Source organism: Leucoraja erinacea, chromosome 18, assembly GCF_028641065.1.
Source record: "Leucoraja erinacea ecotype New England chromosome 18, Leri_hhj_1, whole genome shotgun sequence".
Lineage (NCBI taxonomy): Eukaryota > Metazoa > Chordata > Chondrichthyes > Rajiformes > Rajidae > Leucoraja > Leucoraja erinaceus.
The window spans coordinates 33,964,802-33,983,895 of NC_073394.1; the positions used below are offsets into that span (position 1 = coordinate 33,964,802).

Consider the following 19,094-nt stretch of genomic DNA (forward strand, 5'->3'; position numbering starts at 1 on the left):
TCTGATTTAAAAATATCCATGGTATATCCAAAATATCCATCCAACTGTTTATATTACAGCCATTTGTTTAGGCTACACTGACAAACCCATACCCATCACGCCTTAGAGTGAAAAGCACAGGCACATGGCACTATTACCTGCAGCTGCTCCTTCAAGATGCGCACCATCCTTATTTGGAAACAAATCAATCTTCCTTGCTTGTCGACAAAGGTAAATCCTGGAACCCCATAGCCGATAGTATTGAGGCGCCCAGAAAGACAGCATAAGTGTACTGTGGATAACATCACTTCAAAGGTAATATGGCAAGCATAATAGATGGATTTTGCATTGATTTCTATTCACTTGTGCATTTTGAAGATAGACTATTAGTAAGATTGTGTAAGAAAGAACTGGAGATGCTGGTTTAAATCGAAGATAGACGCAAAATGCTGGAGTAACTCAGTGGGGCAGGCAGCATCTCTGGAGAGAAGGAATGGGTGACTGTCTGAAGAAGGGTCTCGACCCAAAACGTCACCCATTCCTTCTCTCCAGACATCCTGCCTGTCCCGCTGAGTTATTCCAGCATTTTGCGCTTATTAGTAAGTGTTAAACTCTTGTACCGAACTGTTGCATGTAATTAATATTACTCTGATGGCAATATTTTTTTGTTAACAGATGTTTAAAGTGAACTTATGTGCTCATTAATATGGTGGACGCATTTTGTGCCATACCTAAATCAGTCATCACTTTGGTACAAATTTAGCAAGTTTCAAGGAACCAAATATTGCAAGTAACAAATTGATGTAATGCATGTAACATATCTGACCTAACAGATGATTCTAGAAGTGGGTAAGTTTCCCTGTTTAGTTTTCTGGGATTCATGAGCTCGATGCTGCATAAGGATGTTGATAGAAACATAGAAAAATAGGTGCAGGAGGTGGCCATTCGGCCCTTTGAGCCAGCACCGCCAATCAATATTATCATGGCTGATCACCTAAAATCAGTACCCTGTTCCTGATTTTTCCCCATATCCCTTGATTCCTTTAGCCCTAAAAGCTAAATCTAACCCTCTCTTGAAAACATCCAGTGAATTGGCCTCCACTGCCTTCTGTGGCAGAGAATTCTCTGGGTGAAGATGTTTTTCCTCATCCCAATCCTAAATGGTCGACCCCTTATACTTAAACTGTGACCCCTGGTTCTGGACTCCCCCAATATCGGGAACATTGGCGTCAGACAACTCATGGCACAAGTCTGACTTTATAATAATTGAATTTATGACTAAGTAGTTTTCTGTCCAGCATCTGTTATAGAATTTTACACTCACTGTTGCCTTGCCAAACCTAGTTAAAATGTTCCCTGTTTCTATATTAGGTGTTGCCAAGAAAAACACATTTTATAATATGATGGGGTGCGTTGTCTTTTGGATCAATATAAAAAGCTGAAGGTATTTGAACACTAATTGATTTGAGAAGATAATTTGCCAGTTTAACTTTTGAATTTATTTCTACTGTGTTGTCCAGAATCAACAAATGGACAGCCTGATCATTCGTCATTTGTGCCAACATTTTGGTGTCTTTTTCAAAATATTTATTTTTTTGTTTTTCTTTAAGGTTTTAATTTACTTCTCTTGAAAAGTAACAGTTAAGTCATCTTTCTCTCCAACACTCAATCAGATCAAAACAAGACAATAGAATTAAAGTGCCTTCATGCGAGCAGTTCCACACAATGTAAATCCATACATGTGTGATTTAGAAAATGGAAGATTGAAAGAGCTATCACAAGAATAGTTAAGAAGATAATAAGTAGTGGATTAGATATGTAATGAGTGCAAAGCTGGTATTGTCCCATACGTATCAGAGAAGGACTATGAGTATTAGATTGTGATAGTGGATTGATATTGGATGTGTGTACTTAGAAAGAGTAGGCATCTCTTGACTTCAACTCTAGCATAACAACAACAATGTTAATAATGCAAATTGGGTCCAACTAATGTAATGTATTATAAGAGGCCTCGTATTCATCAGCAAACACACTTTCCCCCACCCATGCCATTTAAAGAAATCCTAATGACTTTTAAATATATTGCTAATTGAATTGGAAATCAAAATAACCGTTTTCTTTATTGGGATGTGGAACAGGAGAATTGAAATCATGACAACCAGTCAGAAGAGTCAAAAAGAGGTGGAAAGGTATCTGCCCAGTAGGACTTGTCTATAGACTTCATCAACAGGCATAAGAGAGTAGTAACTCAGTGAATGTATGACTGAAGAGCAATATCTTGAGAAACTGCTCTACAAAGAGGTAGTGACAATGACGTTCCATATCTTGCTATCCCAGCAACTGCAGAGCCGTTAGCCAGGAATATTCTTATGAAAGTAAAGGCCACAATTATCCAAATTCTTTTCACCTCAGGATCATTCCACATAATGCAAGTAATTCCAGCAATATGCCAAAGACCCGAAAGACACATGATCAGCTTTATGATAAGTGTAGAACACAAAGCGATGGAGTAACTCAACAAAGGAGGAAGATGACTGAACTTTATTGCCTTCCATCACAGTGAGGAATGTTGATTCCACTGTGATGGATGTTTATGTTAAATTTATTTTATGTGTGTATCGTGTTCTTTTCACTTAGTATGGCTGTATATAAATCACATTTCACTGTACCTTAATTGGTTAAGTGACAATAAATGCAAACTTGAACTTGATCAGGCAGCATCTCTGGAGGACATGGACAGGTGACGTTTTGAGTCAGGACCCTCTTGTGTTTACTCAATGTGACTGCAGCGAGGTGCATATAACCTCTCTCAATCTTGATTTGGTAATTCTGTTCCCAATTTTTCCCTCCTGAAACAGTTATAGAGTTAATATTTTGCTTTTTGATGTTGCAGTGTGAATTATTTTTTATCGTTAAGCTTTTGACAACTTTGTACAGATGACAGCTGCTTCGATAATTTCTCATAATAATTTTGCTTAAGAGTGGGATGGTGTAATTCATTCCATTTCCTCTGTGTGAAGGAAATTGCATTTTGGAATGTGAAGTTAAAGTGTACTTCAACTGATAATTAATCTTTGGTAACTGTTGTTCCATGCTTTGGCAATTTTATATGTTTTCTAGAGCTAATGCTAACTGATTATTTCTATTTTAATAAAGCTACTACACACTTTATTGCCTACAACATTTAACAAATGACATCTTTCACTCCATTCAACTGAGGCATCCTGCCTTAATAGCACGGAGGGGAGAAGATGGATTTAACAATTGCAGTGCTATTAACTTTAGCCCTGAGATGCATTCATTCTGCATTGGTAAGAGATGAACACGTTAAAATATTTAGTTCAAAGTATTTACTTGCACTTCTAACACAAATTTCTTTTAATGCAGATGGACTACAAGAATTCAACTTTAAAAGGTCTGGTTCTCGTGTTAATTATTCCGACTGTCAAATTTGAAAGCAGAACTAACACTATATTTACATTAATTCAAAAATGAAGGCAAAAGAAGATGTAGAGTTACAATTAATTAGACATTGGCCACTTGACATCTACAATCTAGGAATGTTTATTTTTATCTGGTTGCTGCTTAATCCACATACTCTGCAGAATGTTCTATGCCTTCTAAAGTTACCAACAAAATAAGCATTCTTATTGGCAGAAGCTCAGCTTGCTAAGAAGGTGGGGTTTGTATATTGGGGGTGCTAGTTTACATAGTGAGCGGAAGATTGTCTTCTCATACTCATACTTACTTTATTAGCCAAGTATGTTTTGCAACATACGAGGAATGTGATTTGCCATACAGCCGTACTAATAAAAAGCAACAGAACACACAAAATACATTTTAACATAAACATCCATCACAGTCTCAGATCAGAGTTGAAACGTGTTGACAAAATAAGTTTAAATTAAATTAATTAATTTAATTAGAGTTTGCTGTAGAATGAAAGACTCAAAATGCTGAAGTAACTCAGTGGGACAAGCAGCATCTGTGGAGAACATGGATAGGTGACAGGGACCCTTGTTCAGACTGATTGTAGGGGAGATTTAGAAAGAAAGCCAGAAGAGAGAAGGGGCCTGACAAATCACAGCCGGAAATAGATGACCTCAGGAATGGTGGTTCCCTGATAGCTGATTGTGAAGGCTAGAGATAGAAATAGGCGAGACAAAAGATATGCATGGTTGTAAATTGTGAAGCTAGATGAAGGACTACTGATGGAAGGGGTGGGAGGGTAGGGAGAAATCAATGCAAGAGCAGCCAGGGGAAGGGAGTGGGTGGGAAAAGCAAGTGGGAAGGGGTGTGGCACATGGAGGTGAATGGGTGTTTGTAGGTTACCTAAAATTGGAAACTTCAGTGTTCATACTATTAGGTTGTAAGCTACCCAAGTGGAATTGGAGGTGCTGTTCCTCTAATTTGCGTATAGCCTCACTCTGGCAATGGGGGAGCCCCAGAACAGAAAGGACAGTATGAGACAGACACAAAATGCTGGAGTAACTCAGCGGGACAGGCAACATCTCTGGGTAGAAGGAATGAGTGATGTTTCGGGTCGAGACTCTTCTTCAGACTGAAAGTCAGGGGTGAGAGAGACACAAATATATGGGAGGATCAGGTGTGAAAACGAGCCATCAAAGGGGACGAAGTTCAAGGAAAATGTAGAGTAGATTATTGTTAGCTAGGATAGACACAAAATGCTGGAGTAACTCAGCGGGACAGGCAACATCTCTGGATAGAAGGAATGGGTGATGTTTCGGGTCGAGACCCTTCTTCAGACTGAAAGTCAGGGGTGAGAGAGACACAAATATATGGGAGGGTAAGGTGTGAAAACGAGCCATCAACGGGGACGAAGTTCAAGGAAAATGTAGAGTAGATTATTGTTAGCTAGGATAGACACAAAATGCTGGAGTAACTCAGCGGGACAGGCAGCAACTTTGGAGAGAGGAATAGGTGACGTTTTGGGTCGAGACCCTTCTTCAGAGTGAAGAAGGGTCTCGACCCGAAACATCACCCATTCCTTCCAGTTAGCTAGGGGAAGGTGACTACAAAGCATACAATGATAAAGTTTTGTATCTGTATCAATATGGGAATGGGAAGGAGAATTAAAATCGTTAGCAACCAGGCGATCCCACAGCCCTTGGCGGATCGAACGTAAGTGGTCGACAAAGCAATCACCTAGTCTACACTTGGTCCCACCGATTTGCCTGAGGCCACAACGGGAACAATTGATGCAGTGGATGAAGTTGAAGGTGCATGTGAACCTCTGTCTCAAAGAATTGCTGTAGACCTTGGATAGTGGTAAAGGAACAGCTATTGGGTTAGGTGTTGCAACTCCAACGGCACTTTCCCCTGCAGCCAAATCTAGCACATTCAAGCCCAGCGATTACAGTTTTGTAACTTTTTAAATAAATAATTCAGAAGAATTATTGATGTTAAGGCAGTTGCCTAAAGGCTGGGCACAAATAAAGCTTTAAGGAGCATCCAAAGCAAGACCAAAGAGGCTGATGTGTTTTGGGATGGGTTCCAGAGTTTAAAGCCAAGAAGCTAAAGACTTGACTACTAATATGGTGCAGATAATAAAATACCTTAATTGGTGAGCATGGATATTAGACAGTTGCAGGGGTGGAGGAATTCAAAAAGAAAAATAATATTTTTAAAGCCAAGACACATTTTCAGAAGACACTGCGATTTGGTGAAAAGGGCCCAGCTAGGCAAATGAGGGTGATATTAGAGTTTTGAATTATGTTACAAATGCCTAGGAGATCAGGAAATATCTGTGGAGACAGATACAATACTTCTGATCATTGACCTTTAATTAGAACTGGTTTATCAGTATAGTTTGATGAACGGTTATCAACCTGAAACATTTGCTCTGGCGCTCTACTGAGGTGCATGACCTGATGAGCATCTCCTGGGTGTTCTCTTGTTATTTCTGATTTTCAGCATCTGCAGTTTAGTTTAGCCTTTAGTCCTACCATTAATCATTCAATATAAACAAGAGCTTTTTCAAAACTCCAAACAAAAGGCTAAACTAAACTGCAGATGCTGAAAATCAGAAATAAAAAGAGAACACCCAGGAGATGCTCATCAGATCATGCACCTCAGTAGAGCGCCAGAGCAAATGTTTCAGGTTGATAACCGTTCTGCTTATTGCACAGCACTACACCAAAAATGTAGTGTCGGGAACCAAAGCTGTGTCCAGAGTTGGTGTTGGAGTTCCAACATTTGGAATTAATTGTTCTCTGATAATTGTTCTCCAAATGTTACAAAAGCCTGGATAAGGGCCTTATGCATTAGTTAATACATATTTATATTTTTGGTTGTGTAATGTGTTTATTCCAAGAATGAATGAATGTGTTGGTGAGAATTACAGTTTTAAAATGTGCAGTTGTATATCATTACACAAAAGTATTACATTGAGGGTTTTACAACCTAACTCTTTGTTATTTGTAGAGGCTGGAAGAAGCTGCGTAAAATCCAAAAACAAGACTTCCATAACTCTTTCGGCTTCCTCGGGTTCTGGGCATTGCGACATGATTATGACCATTTTTAAATTTTCATAATTCTTTCGAAATTCAACCAGACATTTCCTCGAATGAGTCATACTTAAATATATGATACAATATGATATGACTCCAGACTCGGGCCTGCCTCAATTACCATCATGTTAATTTCCGTCTCTTTAGAGTAATGTGGATGAAAATGTGTCTACCTTGTCTCTGGAACACCCACTGTTGATTAATGCTTTTCGACTGGGACTTCACTGTTTAACTATTACTTGTTTTTGCCTGTTGATATCCCGCACAACCTCACTGATGACTCTGATCTCCACTACTATCCTTTTACCAGTAAAGGGCCTGTCCCATTTTCACAACCTAATTCACAACCTTTTTTACTCGTGGACATTTTTCATCAGGCTAGAAAAACGCACCGACCTACTGTATGCCACGAGTACCTACGACTAGCATCATGATTTCCTACAACCTTGTAAGAACCATGCTGCGAGTATGAGTCAAGGGAAAACTTGGCAGAGGTCGTGAATTATGTCGTGAAAGTAGGACAGGCCCTTAAAGTACCATTCACTGATCACTAGCTGACGAACCTTCCCTACAGAATCCCTGATCAGATCTGTTATAGACGTTTACACCATCACCCGTCTCCCTACTCTCTCTGCTCTCACCTCATCTCAACTCTGGACACAGCTTTGGTTCCCAACACTACATTTTTGGTGTAGTGCTGTGCAATAAGCAGAAGAAAAATAATAATAGGACTTCAGTAGCACTTGTGGTTTTAACACCACACATTAGTTTATAGGCATTGGGTTTGAAGTGCGGTTCTTTGTAAATTGAAACAGCTACTTTTCAGGTAAGTGGAGAGCACCAAATGGAGGGAATGAATCTTAGAAAATGTATTCAATAATTATTTTGTTTGGTTCCTGATATAGAGAAATGGGAATTGGAAATTGTGAAATTGTATTGTTTTTTCACTGCAGCATCCAGGATCAATGCACAACACTATTTTCATGTGCAGAACTACAGATGGTTCTCAGGCTCTGTCCTGTACACTGCTACCCCCTCCAGATTATACCAACAATCCAGGAAACCCCCCTTTTTTTTTTGTTCTTTGCTTCATTTGTAAAGGGATTAATATAGAAATACTTAATGAAAGAATTGTCCTGTTAAGGCTCCATCCATAACTCATTTTCTTCAAAGAAGCTAAATCATGATATACATATACAATATTATTTCTGATGTGAATCACTTAAACATAATTTATGTTTTTTGTACTGTGCCCTTGGGTAGGGACATACAGGTTGCAGAATTCTACTGTTGGGGAATTCCATTGGAGGGAACACAACTCCTATCTTATTGAGAATAGGAAGGAGATGAGTGTTGCAATCAATTGAGTAGAGGTTATCATTATGAAATATAAAATTATTCGCACAACTGATCACTGTGCCACAAATAATGATACAGTGGTTTTGGCAAATTATATGGAGATGGCAATCAATTAATCAACCTTTATTGTCATCTTGCAAAGCAGCAGTTGTACAGTGCAAAATGGGAAGACGTTTCCCAGGGAATACCGGAGCATCGCACATGAAACTTAAAACATTTCACACATACTAACAATAAAAACAATCCAGTCACTGATGAAACAGTATAAATAGTTAAAAGCAGGTAAAACAGCAATATTAAAATGTCCAGGGCAGCTGATTTGAGTGGCCAGTGCCAGAGTTATTAAAATGTCAGTGCAAGACCGCAGAATCAGGTGATTGTGAGTACAGAGTGACTGTTTAGCAGCCTCACAGCCTGTGGCAGGAAGCTGTTTAGCAGTCTTGTAGTTGGGCTTTGATGCTACGGTATCTCTTGCCTGATGGCAGGAGATCCAGGTGTGTGTGGAGGGGGTGCAGTTTGTCCTTAGCTATTCTCAGCATTTTTCAGACAGCGGCTCTGGAACAGTTCTTGTACTGAGGGTAGGGAGACGCCAATGATCCTCTCTGCTCCCCTCACTACCCTCTGCAGAGCCTTCCTGTCTCAGCAGTTGCAGTTGGAGTACCACGTGTTTATGCAGTACGTGAGTACAGACTCCACCGTGCCCCTGTAGAAAGTCCTGAGGATGTTGGTGGGGAGTGAGGCCTGTCTGAGTTTCCTCAGGAAGTGCAGTCGCTGATGGGCCCGTTTGACAATCCCAGTGTTGTTCCTGGACCAGGTGAGACTGTCTGTAATTTGCACTCCGAGGAACTTAATACTCTCCACTCTCTTCACTGTGGTGCCACTGATGTTGAGGGGTGGGTGTTTTGGCTGCGCCCTCCTGATGTCGACAATCATCCCCTTTGTTTTGTCGACATTTAATGCTAGATTGTTGTTGCCGCACCAGTCCACTAGTTGTTTTAATTCCTCCCTGTACATTGATTTGTCATCTCCGCTGATGAGTCCCACCACTGTTGTGCCATCCGCAAATTTTATGATCTTATTGTCCCTGTATCTGGCAGCACAGTCATGTGTGAGCAGTGTGAACAACAGCGGGCTGAGCACACAGCCTTGAGGAGAGCCGGTGCTCAGCATGATCGAGCCTGAGGTTCTTGCCACCACGGACTGACTGCGGTCTCTCTGTCAGAAAGTCCAAGATCCAGTGGCAGTTGATAGAGGTCGCACTTTAGTTCAAAACAGGGTACAACCCTGCCAACCACAGTTTAAAATCTATATATATTACTAAATCTCTGATCTTGACCGCTTTTGGCCCACTGTGCTGCGATTTCCGACGGAACGCCGCCATCTACGGCCGTCATTTTTAGCCACCTCGCTCAGAGCCCCCCTCCGCCTTACGGGTGCAGAGGATTTTTCCCATCAATGACAAATCAGAGAGATATTAATGTTTTTTAAAAATTCACCATTCTCTCTGCAGCCCCTGCTGGAGGGAGGGGGAGGGACTATAAAAACAGGAAGTGGTGTGCCTCACTCACTCTCTGCAAGATGGATGAAGCCAAGGGTCACGTCTCTCTGAGCTCTGAATGGCACTGAACAAATGTCTACACAACTATGAGTACCCTTAATGTGGTTTGTTTGAAGTAAACTGTCTGCAAATGTTGGCTTGGGTGCTTTGGCTTGAGGTTGAAAGGCACTACTTACTGCCAATGGAGGCTTGGGTGCTTTGGCTTGAAGTTGAAAGGCATTACTTACTGCAAATGGTGGCTTGGGTGCTTTGCTTGAAGTTGAAAGGCACTACTTACTGTAAATGGTGGCTTTGGTGCTTTGGCTTGAAATTGAAAGGCACTACTTACTGCAAATGGTGGCTTGGGTGCTTTGGCTTGAAGTTGAAAGGCACTTCTTACTGCAAATGGGTGCTTTGGCTTGAGGTTGAAAGGCACTACTTACACTGAACAAATGTCTACACAACTGTGAGTACCCTTAATGTGGTTTGAAAATGAAAATATGGTTTGTTTGAAGTAAAAAGGCACTGTCTGCAAATGGTTGTTTGGATGCTTTGGCTTGAAGTTGAAAGGCACTACGTACTGCAAATTGTGGCATGAAGTTGAAAGGCACTACTTACTGCAAATGGTGACGGGTGCTTTGGCTTGAAGTTGAAAGGCACTACTTAATGCAATTGGTCGCTTGGGTCCTTTGGCTTGCAGTTGAAAGACACTACTTACTGCAAATGGTGGCATGAAGTTGAAAGGCACTACTTACTGCAAATGGTGGCTTGGGTGCTTTGGCTTGAAGTTGAAATGCACTATTTACTGCAAATGGTGGCTTGGGAGCTTTGGCTTGAAGTTTAAACAAATTACCATTCTCTCTGCTGCACCTGCTGGAGGGAGGGGGAGGACTATAAAACCAGGAAGTGGTGTGCCTCACTCACTCTCTGCAAGATGGATGAACCCAAGGGTCACGCCTCTCTGAGCTCTGAATGCCACTGAACAAATTTCTACACAACTGTGAGTACCCTTAATGTGGTTTGAAAATGAAAATATCGTTTGTTTGAAGTAAAAAAGCACTGCCTGCAAATGGTGGCTTGGGAACTTTGGTTTAAAGTTGAAAGGCACTACTTATTGCAAATGGTGGCTTGGGAGCTTTGGCTTGAAGTTGAAAGGCACTACTTACTGCAAATGGTGGCTTGGGAGCTTTGGCTTGAAGTTGAAAGGCACTACTTACTGCAAATGGTGGCTTGGGTGTTTTGCTTGAAGTTGAAAGGCTACTCACTGCACATGGTGGCGGGTGATTTGGCTTGAAGTTGAAAGGCACTACTTGCTGCAAATGGTGGCTTGGGTGCTTTGGCTTGAAGTTGAAAAGCACTACTTACTGCAAATGGTGGCTTGGGTGCTTTGGCTTGAAGTTGAAAGGCACTACTTGCTGCAAATGGTGGCGGGAGCTTTGGCTTGAAGTTGAAAGGCACTACTTACTGCAAATGGTGGCTTGGGAGCTTTGGCTTGAAGTTGAAAGGCACTACTTATTGCAACTGATGGCTTGGGTGATTTGGCTTATAGTTGAAAGGCACTGCTTACTGCAAATGGTGGCTTGGGTGTTTTGGCTTGAAGTTGGAAGGCACTATTTACTGCAAATGGTGGCCTGGGTGTTTTGGCTTGAAGTTTAAAAAAATCACCATTCTCTCTGATGCCCCTGCTGGAGGGAGGGGGAGGGACTATAAAACCAGGAAGTGGTGTGCCTCACTCATTCTCTACAAGATGGAATTTCAAAGAGTAGTCATGAGTCAACTGCCAGCCCACCAGCCGTGAGTTAGCTGCCAGCAGATCAGGCTTGAGGGACTGAGCTGCCACCCCAATAACCCATACCAGCACTCCAGAAAGCCCCCCCACTGGCCACCAATATTGGAATTGGTGGAGAGGTGGAATATTGCGTCGGGGGACCAGCCCTCCCGTGTGAACATGGGACCCAACGGGTCCCACTTAGTCTAGTATTATATAAAATCCAACTGTTAAAAATTAGAAGAGTGCCGAAATACCCCTCACCAAGGGCCAAGGAGTCCATTTGTGTAAACATTTCAAAATATGATTATAAAATTAATTACATTTTAACCTTTGATTCATTTTCAGATGGCATGAAAAGCGAAGAAACTGAACAAGATGTGTTTCGTATAATTTTAAAACAGAACAAAGAACTATGTAAGATATTTTGGATTAAAGTTTGAAAAGAAAATAGATCTTTAAATGATATTAATGTCACACTTGATGGATTGAAGATAAAAAGCTAGTTATTAAGGGAAATGAAATGCTGGGGTGGTTTCCACAAGGCTGAGGTTTTATAGATTTTTGTGAATTCAAAAATTCTGACGCATTTAATAATGTAACTGGTCAAATAATATTGCCCTGTGAATCAGTATCAAGAAGGCATATTAAGAAATAATTGAAAGGAAAATATTACAGTTTTTTAAATGTAGAAGGATATTTAGTGATGGAATATCCTGCTTAAACAATGTTAAGGTTGTAATGGTTTATGAAAAGTAATGAGTGAATGTTGAAATTTATTGAGACATTTTGGAGGAGCCAAATGGGACAAAATGGTTTCTCAGAAATAAAAGCAGAAAATATGAGAACAGGTTTGATAGCATCAGTGGAAAAAGAGAGATCATGTTTCAGGCTGAAGACCCTTCATCTACAATCTGAAATATTAATTTTTTATTTTTTTTTCATCTATACTGCCTGAACTGAAAACTGTTTCAAGACTTTTTCAGAATTCCCTTCATCCGCTTTTTGATTTTCATCAAGTTATTTGGAGAACTATCTTATGACACAAGATGACCTATTTTTGTACTGGATAATTCACACAAGAATTATAAAATTAATTAAGTTAAACATTGATTATAACAATTAAAAAATATATGAGCAGTATTTATTCATGGAAAGCACAGCAATGATTAATTGTTTCGCATCTCATTTTAAACCCCTCACTCCGTTCTTCTGCTACATTACTATTGGTTTGACATTGACTTTGAGCCAAATGGCTAAAACTGGTAAAGGAATAAAATAGAAATAGTGCAGTTTAAGAATGCCATCATGGCCATCAGTTACCCTTTGGAATCAAATTTTCAGAAGACTTCTGAACTGCTCGTTTCAGGTCCTTATTTACCGTGCCCATGGCTTCCATTGGGATTGTACTTCATTGAGCAGTAGATTATGCAAGATCACTAACAGATAGTCACTAAAATTAAATACGACAATGAACAGTTTAAAATATATATTGTTGGAAATGCCATGAACAGGAAACTACCAAAGTCATCACTAGAAGATCCTGGTAGGAGATGGCTCAAGATGTTTCCTGCAAGATTCAAAATCTGCATACAAACAACCTACAGCCTGAAGAGACTTGGATAACTACAATTGGGATATTTTCATGAACAAGCTGATAGTTTGTTCTTTGTCAGGTCTGTCAGTCCAAGAGGCAGAAGATATCAGGGGCTTTGGAGGATTCTCATGCCCCTGGAAAGGGCTGCATGGCGCATGATCTTAACAGTGGCGATGCATCTCTCAAGAAAGTGGAGGACTTCAAGTACCTGGGAGCGACGATGATGAGCTCGGAGAATGACATCAAGGTCCGGAAAGTGCTCGCATGAAAAGCCCTCAATAATATGGACGTCTCGGATGTCTACCACATCACCAACGCCCACCTCTGACCGAGAAGGTCAGGTCGAGAAGGATGAGGCTCGTTGGTCACTGTCACTGCCACCCAAGAAATGCCAGCAAGCAAGGTTGTGTTGTGGGAACAGCCCACATGACCCGGTATGGCCAATCAAGACGATGTTGAAGACGTTGATGGAAGACGCATGTGCAGAGACAAAAGAGCTTACCAGCTGCATGGAGGACAAGGATGTGTGGTGCGTCCGGTACTGTGCCCGTCAGAAACCAGCACCACAAGGGAGCTCATTGCTACCTTCATCGAACAGCAAGATACTATTTGTAAACATTTAGCAATTTACAATGGGCGCAGATACCATCCATGAACACTTCAAAGGAACAGAAGAGTGCTACTTATAAAGAACTCCACTGCTACAACAATGTTGGACATGAGCAGATTGCTATTCTGCATGAGTTATGCATATCTGCGTGTCAACTATAAATTTACTGAATGACAGAGCAAACTTGAGATGCCACATTGCCAAATCCTGCTCACAGTCATTTTGTTATTTTATTATGTATCACATCTAGTGGGAACAATGATAATATTGGCCATTTTAGTGTGTGACAAAATGGAGGAATTTTGCTTTTACAAAACCTGCATGTTTTTGCAAAGGCTGCAAAGACCATGAGATTTATGGCTCCAGAATGTCTGGGTCCTGGGAGGAAGCCAAGCACTGATGTCCAGATGTCCCCTCAATTGTTAATATGTATGAGGATTTTGCAGAAAGTGCTGAGCTTTGCTGTAAATGCATGATCAGGATTGGTTGGGGAATGGTATGTTATAATAGCACTGGTATCTATGTTGCTTGGTCTTTGCATTGTTATCTTGTGATCTTGTGATTGGTCAAGGCAAGGGGCCTTTCCCGAATTGTTTATATTACCTGATAAAACGTTTCTTTACTTAGGGGAACTGTCTTCCATTAGAAACTTTATGTAGAAACAAGTAATGGGGTATTTTGTGATTGGGTTAGGGAACTGTCAATTAATGTATTGTATGATCTTTATTTATGATTGGTTTGTACGGGTTGCCCTTCCCATGTATTTCGCGCCAGGGGTCCGATGCAATATATAAGAGGTGACAGCACATGAGTCTGCGTCGATTTTCTGTTGGAGCACTTGGGACCTTGCTGACCTGCTCGAGGTGTCTATTCGCGCGAGGCTGAAGGGCTTGGATGAGTAGAGACAAGGATCGGGCCCGCGGTGTTGGTTAGGTATCGTATAGGAAGTGTGCTTGTGTTGGAGAAATAAAAAAGTTTAGTTGATCCAGTGCCTGACTCAGTGGTTTACTGAACCAGACTAACGGGGTGAGAATAGGAGCAGAATTACATTGGGGGCTCGGCCGGGATCTCAACAGCGTGCCAAGCATAAATGTGCGATCAGGGAGTTGAGTCCTTCCAGATTGCAAGAGGAGAAATCGGTGCCACGGTGCGGTTTTTGCATCGATTTTCCCCGCTTCGCTGATCGGGACAAATCGATCATTCGCACGCTTGTGTTAGGACTCCCGACGAGAACAGAGAATTATTAGTCTGGCAAGTACTGAGGGTGAGAGTTCGAGTCCTTGCCTCGGTTGTATGGTGGGGGTTAGGCTCACAAGGCTTTTCTCTAGTGGGTTCAAGTCCCACAGCTTAGTTAAGACGATAGCTGTTGTGGTCAGGTACCATTGAGTTAGCCTGACACCAGAGAGCTTTAGGGGTTGGAGCCCCCGGCTCAGACTGGGATGCCAGAATTGCCTGGGGTATCGTAAGAGACAGGGCTGAGTAGGAGACAGTGCTAAGAGAGTAAGTACTGTGTCGGTGCTGAGGGTGTAATTGGAAGGACACTTTTAAAAATCGGCATTGAAAACCAGCATGAAGCGGAAGACGTGCTGAAGCCCAGGTACTTAGCTGGTTGTAGGAAGAAGCCTAGCGGTGTTGGAGTCCCCGCCTGCGTGAGTAATATAAAAACTTTGGATAGGTTTGAAGACTTCGAAACAGTACTGGGAACTGTGTGTAGTAGAATTGGCTGAAAATACTTCCAAATAACACTGAGAGGATTTGAAGCCTCATCTGTTATTAGTACCTGGATAAGGGGGGGAAAGGAATTAAAGTAGTGGAAAGTTATTTATGGGAGTGTAAAGGTCTAAATTCTTCGATCCAAATTTAACTAAATTCAGGGCTTCATATTGAAGGACTGGCTATTGTATAGAGATCCTTTATTGATCTATTCCGGACTTTCATATTTAGGGCACTGGCTACTATCTATCTTCTATCTATATTTAAAACTGTGTGTGTGTGTGTGTGTGTGTGTGTGTGTGTCTGCCTGACTTGTGGGTGCCAGCGTTTAATTCGTTGCTACGCCAACACCAGACGCAGAATCGCCGAGATTTTTTTCCATTTCGGTAGAGATTTCACTTTTCATTCCAAGTATCCACTCCTGATTAAATTTCGTCGTGTTTATGTACACATTTTTAATCAAATCCTTCTTTCCCCCCCCCCACCAAAATAAAAAAAAAAACTACTTCTCATCCATAGAATGTTAGTGAAGGTTCCATCGTGTGATGTCACAATGCCCAATGCTCACAGATGTCCAATCGGAATGGATCTATTTACATATGCCTTTGCACCAGCCCCAGCCCCAGCCCCATCCCCGCAGCCTGTGTCGAAGCGTGTCATCATGTGTGTGGGAATAGAGAAAGAGGATTGGGGGTGAAAGGGAAGGGGGAACAGATGGACTGTCCCTACCCCTCCCCCTTCCACTCTCCCTCCCCACTATTTCCCCTCTCTCCCCCCCCCCCCCTCTCTCCCTCCCCTCCACACTCTTACCCCTCCCTCCCCTATCCCATCCCTTTCCCCCCGTCCCCCATCCCACCCTCTCCTCCCCCATACCTCTCTCCCACACCCCATTCCCTCTCTCCCCCACCCCCCCCCCTCCCCCCCACTCTTCCCCCTCCATCCACACTCTGCCCCCTCTACCACCTACCCCATCTCCTCGCCTCTCTCCCCCTCCCCCCCACCCCTCTCCTCTCTCCCCCCCCATCCCCATCCCCTCTCTCCCCCTCCCCCATTCCTCTCTCCTCCCCCCATCTCCCTCTCCAACTCCTCGCCCTCCTCCTCCCACCCCCATCTCTCTCCCCCACCCCCCCCACCCCCCTTGCTCCCCCCCTTCTCTCCCCCACCCCCTTCCCTCTCCCCCCCCCCCCCTTCCCCCCTCACCCCTTTCCCTCCCTCACCCCTTTCCCTCCTCCACCCCCCCCCCTTTTCCCCTCCCCCCATCTTCTTCCCCCTACATCCACACTCTTCCCCTCTACTACCACCCAGCCCATCTCCCCCCTCCCCCACACCTCTCCCCATCCCTCTCTCTCTCCCCGCTCCCCCCCCCCATCTCTCCTCCCCATCCCTCTCTTACCCCCTCTCCATCTCCCTCTCCTCCCCGCCTCCTCCCACCCCCCCACCCCCTCTCCTCCCCCCCCTCTTCCCTCTCCCCCCTCCCCCCTTCCCTCACACACACCCACTTCCTCTCTCCCCCCCCCCCCACCCCCCCGTCCCCCACCCCCTTCCCTCTCTCCCCTTCCCTCTCCTCCCCCACTCTCTTCCCCCCTCCCACCCTCCCCCCTCCCACTCTTCCCCTCTCTACCCCCGCCCCATCTCCCCTCCTCCCCCTCTCTCCCCTCTCCCCCACACCCCCTCTCCCCATCCCTCTCTACTTCCCTCCCCCACCCCCCTCTCCTCCCCCCCTCCTCCTCCCCACTCCTCTCCCCCTCCCCCCCCTCCTCCTCCTCCCCCTCCCCCCTCCCTCCTCTCCCCCCCATCCCTCCCTCCCCCTTTCCCTCTCTCCCCCCCCCCCCCCCTTCCCCACCCCTCTGTCCCTCTTCCACCACTCCCCCTACCCCTCCCTCCCCATTCTTCCACTTCTCTCCCCCCTCCCCCTCCCACTCTCCCTCCCCACTCTTTCCCCACTCTCCCCCCACACCCCCCATCCATCCCAATCCACAATCTACCCCCTCTCTCCCCTACCCCATCTCCCTCCTCCCCTCCCCACCCCCCCCCCCCCACACCTCTCCCCCTCTCCTCCCCTCCTCCTCCCACCCCCATCCCTCTCCCCCACCCCCCTTCTCCCTCCCCACTCTTCCCCTCCTTCCACACTCTTACCCCTCTCCCCTACCACATCTCCCTCCTCCCCTCCCCTCCTCCCACCCCCACACCTCTCTCCCCCCCTCCCCTCTCTCTTCCCCTCCCCCAGTCCAATCTCCTCCCCTCTCTCCATCTCCCTTGCCAATAACATTCTTGCCATAGAGGGAGTACAGAGAAGGTTAACCAGACTGATTCCTGGAATGTCAGGACTTTCATATGAAGAAAGACTGGATAGACTCGGCTTGTACTCGCTAGAATTTAGAAGATTGAGGGGAATTCTTATAGAAACTTACAAAATTCTTAAGGGGTTGGACAGGCTAGATGCAGGAAGACTGTTCCCGATGTTGGGGAAGTCCAGAACAAGGGTTCACAGTTTAAGGATAAGGGGGAAATCTTTTAGGACCGAGATGAGAAAAACATTTTTCACACAGAGAGTGGTGAATCTCTGGAATTCTCTGCTACAGAAGGTAGTTGAGGCCAGTTCATTGGCTATATTTAAGAGGGAGTTAGATGTGGCCCTTGTGGCTAAAGGGATCAGGGGGGTATGGAGAAAAGGCAGGTACAGGATAATAAGTTGGATGATCAGCCATGATCATATTGAATGGCGGTGCAGGCTCGAAGGGCCGGATGGCCTACTCCTGCACCTAATTTCTATGTTTTTGTGTTTCCCTCTCCCTCTCATCCCCCTCCTCCGTTCCCCCATACTGCTCTGTCCCTCTTCCACCACTCCCCCTACACCTCTCCCTCTCCCTCCCCATTCTTCCACTTATCTGTCCTTCCTCAGATTTGGAGACCAAAACTGTACGCAATACTCCAGGTGTAGTCTCACCAAGACCCTGTACAACTGCAGTAGAACCTCCCTGCTCCTATACTCAAATTATTTTGCTATGAAAGCTAACATACCATTCGCTTTCTTCACTGCCTGCTGCACCTGCATGCCTACTTTCAATGACTGGTGTACCATGACACCCAGGTCTCGCTGCATCTCCCCTTTTCCTATTCGGCCACCATTTAGATAATAGTCTGCTTTCCTGTTTTTACCACAAAAATGGATAACCTCACATTTATCCACATTATACTGCATCTGCCAAACATTTGCCGACTCACCCAGCCTATCCAAGTCACCTTGCAGTCTCCTAACATCCTCCTCACAGCTAACACTGCCCCCCAGCTTAGTGTCATCCGCAAACTTGGAGATATTGCCTTCAATTCCCTCATCCAGATCATTAATATATATTGCAAATAGCTGGGGTCCCAGCACTGAGCCTTGCAGTACCCCACTAGTCACTGCCCACCATTGTGAAAAGGACCCGTTTACTCCTACTCTTTGCTTCCTGTTTGCCAGTAAATAAGAAATTAGGAGATGATTTATGGCCCGAGGGAGGTGTTGGAAGATTGAAGGGAGTTGAATACATAGAGAAGATTATTTGGTAGTGCAGTAACAGTGATGCAGCAAAGGCACTGATAGGATTATGGCGAAAGTATTATGAAGAAGTAAAAGCACGTAGAGAGGCTGCAACCAAGGCTAAATGGAAGGAGGCAGCTTTGAAGCTTGGAATAGAGTTAGACGATAATGAAGGAAACAGACCTCCAGATACCTTGAGGAAGGAATGTGGGTGTATTAAGGAACAAAAGGAACGGGAGAAAAAGAACAATCTTGAAGGGAAACCGACGTTTGGAGATTTAGAGTTCAGGGACCCGTTGGTTGGCTTTGGCTTTGAAGGGGGAGACGATGAATATTTGGAAGATTGTGAAAGGCCGTGTGCGCGATTTTGGCGCCTTTGAGGGGGGGGGGGGGGCAGGGTTAAAGCGCGTTTTTTTCCTACCTTGATTATATTTGGTTGGAGCGCAAGATTTTGCTGAAGAATCCTTCCGACGGGCGT

At 44.0% G+C, this 19,094-nt stretch overlaps 1 protein-coding gene across 3 annotated transcripts in view; it reads left to right on the forward strand.

Annotated features, from left to right (window-relative positions):
- The first annotated feature begins 1,357 nt into the window (after positions 1–1,357).
- Positions 1,358–19,094, forward strand: part of LOC129705894 (astacin-like metalloendopeptidase) — a 95,568-nt gene continuing 77,831 nt past the window's right edge. For 2 of the 3 annotated variants that reach the window (XM_055649789.1, XM_055649788.1), the window contains exons 1-4: positions 1,358–1,423; positions 3,136–3,290; positions 3,367–3,394; positions 11,522–11,590. In XM_055649789.1, coding sequence (XP_055505764.1) covers positions 3,231–3,290; positions 3,367–3,394; positions 11,522–11,590 — 157 coding nt within the window. In that variant the 5' untranslated portion in view covers positions 1,358–1,423; positions 3,136–3,230. Of the gene's footprint in view, positions 1,424–1,594; positions 3,291–3,366; positions 3,395–11,521; positions 11,591–19,094 lie in introns of those variants that run through there. The other variant, XM_055649790.1, reaches the window with a different exon arrangement.